The 8,957-nt window shown below is 38.8% G+C and overlaps 1 protein-coding gene across 7 annotated transcripts in view; it reads right to left on the reverse strand.

Moving 5' to 3' along the window:
* The window catches only part of LOC116077728 (ATP-binding cassette sub-family A member 8-B), an 80,420-nt gene that overhangs the window by 61,777 nt on the left and 9,686 nt on the right, over nt 1-8,957 (reverse strand). For 3 of the 7 annotated variants that reach the window (XR_004113315.1, XR_004113316.1, XM_031352468.1), the window contains exons 2-6: nt 6,203-6,419; nt 5,592-5,693; nt 4,147-4,351; nt 3,208-3,369; nt 794-897 (exon numbers count right to left, since the gene is read on the reverse strand). Coding sequence is in view for 4 of the 7 variants with exons in the window: in XM_031352468.1 (XP_031208328.1) it covers nt 794-897; nt 3,208-3,369; nt 4,147-4,351; nt 5,592-5,687 (567 nt within the window). In the remaining 3 variants the exon portion in view is untranslated. Of the gene's footprint in view, nt 1-793; nt 898-3,207; nt 3,370-4,146; nt 4,352-5,591; nt 5,694-6,202; nt 6,420-8,957 lie in introns of those variants that run through there. The other 4 variants (XM_031352469.1, XM_031352470.1, XM_031352471.1 and 1 more) reach the window with 4 other exon arrangements.

The raw sequence follows: 8,957 nt of genomic DNA on the forward strand, positions 1-8,957 counted from the left end.
TTAGTGAAATGAATTAGATTTTACGGTTTAATTGCCCATGCCCCCCAAAGAAGCAAGGATAAGACAGCAGCACTGAGTTACCCAAGGCAAGGTGAGTGTAGTAGTTATCATAATGGGTCGCAAAGGCAAAGTGATTTGTAGAACTATTTGGGAGGGATTAGGAGGTGTGGCCTTGCTGGAGTCAGAGTCGCTTTGTTGGGGGAGGTGAGTCACTGGAGTATGCTTTGAGTTTTCAAAAACTCATTTCAGGTTCATTCATTTGGTCTCTGTGTGCTACCTGTGGATCAGAGTGGAATGCTCAAAACTACTGCCCCAGCACCGAGCCTGTATAATCATGGACTGCTATGATGATCGTAGACTAACCCTCTGAAACTGTGAGCAAGCCTCCAGGGAAATGCTTTTTTAACATAAGAGTTGATTTGGTTGTGTTGTCTCTTCATAGCAACAGAACTCTAAGACAGACCCTATGGTAGCCAGCGTCTGCTTTGCTAAGACAGACCCTATGGTAGCCAGCGTCTGCTTTGCTAAGACAGACCCTATGGTAGCCAGCATCTGCTTGATGATTTTCTTTTTACCTACATGGCTTCCTGACAAGGCTGATACCAGGCAAGCGGTACTCTCCCTCAGATTTTTGTCTTTGTTATATAACATACAGCAACTTTAGTAACTTTTTCCTTGAATGAATGAATTGATGAAAGAAGAGGGCTAGCCATGTGGATTTTCTTCCTTGTATCTTTTATGCCTCTAGCGATTTGTCTTGTGTATCTGAGTACGTTCAACATTTTGCACTTACTTCTATGATGGCAGCATTGATGGCAGCTTGAAGAGCCACAAATCCTTCCTCCCAGAATATTGATATCAGACAGTTAACATCTTCATACATTCCATAACAATGAGCTTTGTGGACAAAAGAAACCATAAGCAAAAACTCTAGGTTATTTCTACCCTGAGAACAGCAAACAGTGGACTTCACAACAGCCCCCAATTCCAACTGCTCAAAATCTATGAAAACATAAATTCTATGTGAGTCAGGCAGAGATCTCCAGGGAACCATCTACCTTGGATCATCCCAGCAAGCTTTTTTTTAATACTGTTAAAATTTTTGAGCTTATAATTACACAAAATCCCCCTTGCCTTCCTTTTCTCCAAACCCTTTCAAGTGTCTCTCTCTGCTTTCATGTGTATATATACATATCAATACATTACATATATAACTACATATACTATGTAATATATAAATGTAACCTGCTCAGTTTATATAATATTACTTCTATGTATGTTTTCAGGACTGACCTCTAGGTATCAGAAAATCAATTAATGTGCTCTTCCCTAGGGAAGACTATTTTTTTCCTGTCCTTAGCATTCCTTGTTGCCTGTGTTTCTTTGTATAAGGCAGAGGCCTCCTTAATTTCCTACATCCACATTAGCATGTCTGTCTGTGTCATATTTGTGTAGGTCATGTGGGTGAGACTTCATGAATGTAGCTTTTCTGACTCTCCTAGGAGACATAGCCTCATGGAAAACTTCCGACTCCTCTGAATCTGACAGTCTTTCCACCCCTTCTCCATCAATGATCTTCTTCAAAATTTGTTTTAATTTTATTTTAAATGGATGTGTGTTTTGTTTGAGTTTGTCTGTGTGCTAACTACATGTGTGCATTTAATTCTAGCTCCAAGAGATCCAATGGCCTCTGAGCATCCAAACATCACACACACACACACACACACACACACACACACACACACACACACACTAAAGAATAGAACATAAAATTCATAAAATTGGGATGTGAGGTGGGAATTGGATCAAAAAGGAGTCATGGAGAGGAGTGAGTGTCAGATAATTATGATCAAAATACATTGCATGAAGTTCTCAAAGAATTAATAGAAATATTGTATTGGAAAAATCTTTATAGATACCATCTAATAATTATGTATTTGTCAACAAGGACATTCTGTGATGTGTGTATTTGTTACTTGTGTTTTGCTGCAATAAAATGCCTGATGACTGAAATGACTGAGGGAAAGAGGGGTTTATTTTGATTGACATATTTCTAATGGATTTTTCCCAGGCCAGATGGGCAAGTTAACACATGATTCCAAACCCCAAAGAAGGTGAACTCAATCTTATACTTATTCAAAAGTAAATTTCCTTTCTTTTTTTTTAATTTAATCTTTGTTTTTACAGTCCAGACTTTCATCCAGAACCCTAGGTAACACAAACAACCTTTCGTTCTTCCTCTGACAACAGCTGATCTTGTTCATTGCCTTGTTGACCATGCAGGCAAGCTTGTCTATTGCCTTGCTGTTACTCTGCCCCACCAGAGTCATGTAGGAATCTCCACTTTACTAAAACTCAAGATTTCATTTGTCCTAAGATTGCTTCTAACATTCATATCTCTTGGTTCCTGTGCCAACCAAAATTGTAAAGATAAATCCAATAATCATGTGCTCCTCTGGAGATGGGTACCCTCTTTACCATGAAAATTTGGAAACTTCTTGTTCATGTAACTTTAAGCATCTGAACGGAAGTTTAGCCTGTGGACATAGCACCCAGAATGTGCCTGATCTCATCTAAGAAGTTTTCCTATTTCATCTATAAATATTTTACAGCTATACTATACTATACAGCTATATACAGCTATACTATAGCTATATAGTATAGCTATATACAGCTATACTATAAACGACACTATTAGTATTTAAGAGTGTGTACACATATACATTTGTAAGTGCATACATATTTTACAGTTATATATTACAAATAACACTGTTTGTATATATACATATACATTTGCAAATGCATACACATCTAAGCACATATACATGTAACCATGTAAAGCAATCATATATGGAATATATTAACACACGTGAGCAGGAACAGACATTTTTAGAGGTTGCTGGGCAGTGGTGGCTCACGCCTTTAATCCCAGCACTTGGGAAGCAGAGGCAGGTGGATTTCTGAGTTTGAGGCCAGCCTGGTCTACAGAGTGAGTTCCAGGACAACCAGGGCTATACAGAGAAACCCTGTCTCAGAAAAAACAAAAAAAAAAAAAAAAAAAAAAAAAAAAAAAAAAAAAAAAAAAAAAAAAAAAAAAAAAAAAAAAGAAAAGAAAAGAGGTTGTCTAATCTGACATAATAACATCTATCCTTATGAAGGGGTCAACATCATTGAAATAGAGAGTAGTGTGGGGCTGTGTAGAACTACCAGTATGGTCTCTGAGTTCCTTTGACTCTGGGATTCTCTGTCCAAATTTGAATTTCAGATGATATGAGAATGTATCAGAAAAAATGACTCTTATTATTTCCACATGACTTTCTGTTAATTCCTTGATGTTTTCTTCATCCACCAGTCCCAAGACTTTTCTACCTGCAGATGAGAGAGCAGGGAACACATTTGTTGTTAGTGAATGCTGGAGAGAGGTAACGTTGAGATGTCAAGTCTGTCATTTTTTACAAAAGTTCTTCACAGAAACAATGCTGAATCAACTACCGACATTGAATACATTATTCAGTCTAAAAGTCTGGGGACGGTATTTCTGAGGTTACATTGAGGCACAGTCAAAAGGAATAATTAATAAAAATTAATTTTTAAATATTTGATTACTGTGCCAACTTCAACAAAATATAATATGGTGTCAGCTAAATTATTTCTATAGTTGTCATTTTAATAAATGTAATATGGTGTAAGTCAGACACTGGCTTATAGTAAGTAGAAGCAACAATACAGTATTATATTCTTTTATGAACTCTAATAATATATTTTTTACACCTATGAGTGTTTTGCCTCCATGTACATATGTGTACCATGTAAATTCTTATCTGCAGAGGTCAGAAGAGGGTGTTAGATGCCCTGGAACTGGAGTAACAGATAGTTGTGAGCTGCTATAAGGGTGCTGAGAACCCAATGCAGGTTCTCTGAAAGAGCAACAAGTGCTCTTAACTGCTGAACCATCTCCCTAGACACCCTGATAATATGTTGAATTAAGCTTAAAACAAAAGCAAAACAAAGAATGGAAAAATTCAAAATACACCCAGTGCCTATGTTGATATCTCTAAATGTTCAGGGCTATATATCTTGTTAAGACTTAAAAGAATAAAGCAGATGAGAGTCAAACCCTAACTCTTAGGTTACTAGAAAACATACCTGCCATGAAAGGCGCCGCTGCTACCTTCTCCATTATCTGTTGTGTCATGCTGGTGACAGGCGTGTACCCTATCGTGAACCCAGATTGTCTAAAAGCATCGACTCGTCCGAGATCCTTGGTGGGCACTGAAGACAAGTCAGTAGCTGCATGACCATGAGGATACCAATACAAGAAAAGCAGAAGGAGTAGCGAGCTCATCCACTCCTACACAGCCCAAGGACAGAGAGAGACATCACAATCCCAGATTATTCACCCACAACCAACAGAGAGGAAAATCACGAATTCCAAGTTAGTCATCCATAACCATTTGGTCACTGAATTTGCCTCTATTTTTACAAAGAAATTGTAAAAAGTCCAGTGTGTCTTAAGGACAAACCACATGAAATACGTGTGGTACACAATCATTAGTAATTCGAGTCAGTTACTGATAGGGGCATGAATGCGTTGGGCTTTTTAGTGCCTGTGCTGAGACAGATCCTCATAAGAAAGTAGAAAATGCAACCAGCTGTTGTTTACCATACTCTCACCTAGTGCTACCTTGGCAACCAGTTGGAGACACCTTTGACTTGTTGAAAATCTGGTTGTTGAAGAGGCAGCATAATGTAGGTACAGCATGATTACACAACAAGATGTTTTAAAGGGTCCTAGGTGGGATGGTGGTCATCTGAGGGGTACCACCTTGCCTTGGTAGTTAGAAACCCTAGCTATTCCCAAACTCCCAATAAATTAATTTGCTTCCCCAGTGCATAAGCTTAGACATTTTTTTTCATAATATTTTTTGGCGCTGAGTATGTGTCCAACCCTTTCTGATATTTCTGAAGTAAAATTTTTAAACAAGAAAGAAATTCAAGGGGTAGAGAGATGGCTCTGCGGTTAAGAGCACTGGCTGCTCTTCTAGAGGACCCAGGTTCAATTCCCAGTACCCACATAGCAGTTCATAACTTTCTGGAACTCCTATTCCAAAGTATCCAGCACCCTTACACGAACATACATTCAGTCAAAACACCAATGTACATAAAATAAAAATAGATGATAAAAAAGAGAGAGATTCAAATGAGAAAATGGCGAATACCCCTTTCTCTGGATTGTTTTACATTCCACAGTTTTAGACTATCACCATCCTAACTCTTGTGTCTACAAGTGGTAATGCTGGTAAGAAGTGTGACTAGTGGCTTTAAAAGACATTTGATGAATTCTGAATTTCTGGCCGGGGTTAATGCTTTTAAACCAATTGAATGAAGTCTCTTCAAACATAATCATGACCTTAAAAACAGTTCCTGCTGTCTAAGGGAGGTTCACACTTCCTCACACTTCCTTTGTGTGTGTGTGTGTGTGTGTGTGTGTGTGTGTAGGGTGATATAGGAGAAAAGCACACGCGATTCTCGAGCCAAATACTTTTATATCATCATATCATCAGGAGACAGTGGCGGACATGGAACCATACCATCAATGTCTCCCTTCTATGTCTCCATTTCTTAAGAAGGTTCTTCTGTAATAAGGCACAAGTTTGTTGGCGCACACTTATCTCTCTCTTGATCATGTTGCCCTGTTTAATGAGAAAAGGATAGAGAAATAAAAATAAATGAAGTGCTTAAGAGGAATAGATACCCAATGGATAAAGAGTAGCCTGCTGAGGTCACTGATCTAAATGAATGCTTATTACTTCCCCAAATCCCGACTCTGCCCACTGTTTATTCATGGCACACTCTTCCAGCCACCAGTTCATGGCTCTCAGCTGGGAGTTTACCCTTCAGAGCCTTCTCTACTGGCCTTCTGATGTTTAATTTTAATAGCTGGACTGATGTCAAGCTTTGTCAGTAGAGGATTTTCTTAGTCTTTCTTAGTCTGTTTTCTACTGTTACATTAAAATAATGAGGCTAGGTACTTCACAAAGGAAAGATGTTTATTTTGGTCAATTTTCCTAGTAACATAGCATGGCACTTTTCACCTTGGCAAGGTCTCCTAGGCTGTATCATGTACAAGGACAGGAAGGGGGAGCTAACATACATCATGAGATGAGCATCAGTTTCTTCTAAGAGTGGTACCCACACTTACCACTTCCTCTATGGTTGCACTACTCTTAGCATCATCACACAGCAGCTCAGTATCTAGAATATGAATGCTTGGAGAGTTTAGGAGACAAACGGAATCCAAGCTCTAGCAGAACTGGAGGAACATTTTAGAAAGAAGAGGCCGTCCTTGGCTCATGGTGGTTTGCCAGCCAGGCTTATACAGGAAGCATAGTTTCTTACTGCTCAGATGAAATGGTTCTCTGCAGTGTAAAGAACATGGAGGTTGTAAGTCTCCATGCATTTTCTCTAACCTTGACTTCAGCCATGCTAATGTATAGTAGAGACCTTTCCTCACAATTTCATTTCCTTTATCTTTCCTATTGCAAAGACCACACACTCTAGTTCTTTTTATTTATTTATTTTTATTTATCGAAAATAGATTATTTTCTCATATGATATATTCTGATTATAGTTTTCCCTCCCTCCATTCCTCATAGGTCCTTCCACTTCCTCTCCCCTCCAGATCCACTCCTTTTCTGTCTCTCATTAGGAAAAAAGACAAGTTTCCAAGAGATAACGACTAGACATGACAAAATAAAATATAATAAGATGAAGCAAAATTCATCATATTGAAGTTGGACATGGCAACTCAATAGAAGAAAAAGAGTCCCAAGAGGAGGCATTAGAGTCAGAGACCTACTTGTTCTTATGGTCAAAAAAAAAAAAAATGCTAAGCTAAAATCTAATATCTAAGATATATATCTATATATCTATCTCTCTATTTCATCTTATACATGTCAGAATGGCCTGGACTAATAACATAAATGACAGCTCATTCTGGCAAAGATGTGAAGCAACAGAGCATTCCTCCATTGCTGGTGGGAGTGAAAACTTGTACAGCCACTGTGGAAATCAATATGGCAGTTAATCAGAAAGTTGGGATTCAATCTAACTCAAGATCCAGCTATACCACTCTTGAGCATATACCCAAAGGATGCTCCATTCTACTACAAGAGCACTTGCTCAACCATATTCATTACGGGTCTACTCTTAATAGTCAGAAACTAGAAACAACCTAGATGTCCCTCAACAGAAAAAAATGAAAAATAAATTCATTTTTTCAATTAAAAAGTTGTTTATTTATACATAAGAGTTTTAACTCAGCTGTTTTTTTTTAAAAAAAGACACTATGAAAAGTTCAGATAAATAAATACAACTAGAAAAAAAAATCATCCTATATGAAGTATCCAAAACCCAGAAAGATAAATATGGTATGTAATCATTTACAAGTATATTGGCTTTTAAGTAAATGATAACCAAACAACAATCAATTCATAGACCCAAAAATGTTACATGAAGAAGAGGGCTGTAGAGGACATGCATGGATCTCTCTGGGGGCAGGAAGGGGGGTAGAATAAATTTTATGGATGGCCTGGGGATAAGAACTTGCTTGTCAAGTTTTTGCCTTGGCACCATTGTATGCACACAATACAATGAAAGAAAACAAGAGACAAGAGAGATTTCTCAGAATGTTTTCCTCTAAAGGCAAAAGATGCACAAGGACAGGGATTCCTGAAAGGCCCAGACAAAGACCAAAACCATGACAAGAGAATAAAATAGAGGTCAATTTCTACTAGAAGCAATCTGCAAATTCTCAAAACTGTACTTCCACTGATGTTTCAGGCAAGCTTACACTGCTGATGGGTAATGGGTACAAGCAGGAAAATAATAAAAGCTGTGTGTGTGTCTATCTGTGTGTCTGTCTGTCTGTGTGTCTGTCTGTGTGGACATATGCATGTGGGGAACCAGAAGTTAATGATAAATGCACTCCCCAGTCACTACCTGCCTTGTGCCTTGAGTCAAGGTCTTTCACTGAGCCTGCAGCTTTCAAAGTAGTCTAGGCTGGCTGCCCAGAGAGCCCAAGGGATCCACTTGTGTTTCACAGAGAATTTCATGCATGTGTTTCATGCCCAAGCCCTTGGATTACACGCATAGACCACCATGCCTGACTTCTGGAGACTGAATTCTGTTTGTGTTAGGGAAAATGAAGAAAACCACCCTTCCTTCATCAAATGGCTTGTGCTAAGTAAAAATAATGGTGATTACCTTTAGGAGTGGGGGCAGCTATCCCCAATCTTAGCCAGCATTGGTTTCCTTTTGCTTTTCTCTTTATCAATTCCAGAGCAAAGAGATACTACTGTTGAGGTTTGCAATAGTGCCAGGGTATGGAATTAAGCTACACTGAAGAGCAGAAGGGTGTTCTTAGGTGTCTGAGACCTCCCAACAGGAATAAGGTAGGAATGGGTAAGAAAAAGAAAAGTACAGAGAAAAGCCCACGTCGAGGCCGAAGTCTACAGAACCTAAAACTAACACTGACGCTTAATACAGAAAAGTCTCGACCATATTTCAGGTACTGGATTGAGCTGAAAGGTACCTCATTCTATTTGGCGGGGTTGAGATGAAGAAATAGAGAGGAATACCCTCTGTGGCTCAGGTTTCTTTGAGAGTTAAGTGTAGGAGCTGGAGGTGGCTCAATGGGTTAAGCTCTTGCTGTACAAATATGAGGACCTTAGTTCAGATCTCTGGCGAGCCAGTGCATTTCTGTACCCCATAGAGCAGACAATGAGAAATGAAGAAATAGGTAGATCCCAGAGGATGCTGGCCAGGCAGCCTAGCCAAAACAGTAAGTTCCAGATAATACTTAACAGTAAGTTAAATACTAAACAGTAAGTTCCAGATAACACGATCAGCATGCAAGAAGCTGATCGGGGGAGCCCCCACATGTGTATGCAACTGTC

This window comes from Mastomys coucha, unplaced genomic scaffold, assembly GCF_008632895.1.
Source record: "Mastomys coucha isolate ucsf_1 unplaced genomic scaffold, UCSF_Mcou_1 pScaffold5, whole genome shotgun sequence".
Lineage (NCBI taxonomy): Eukaryota > Metazoa > Chordata > Mammalia > Rodentia > Muridae > Mastomys > Mastomys coucha.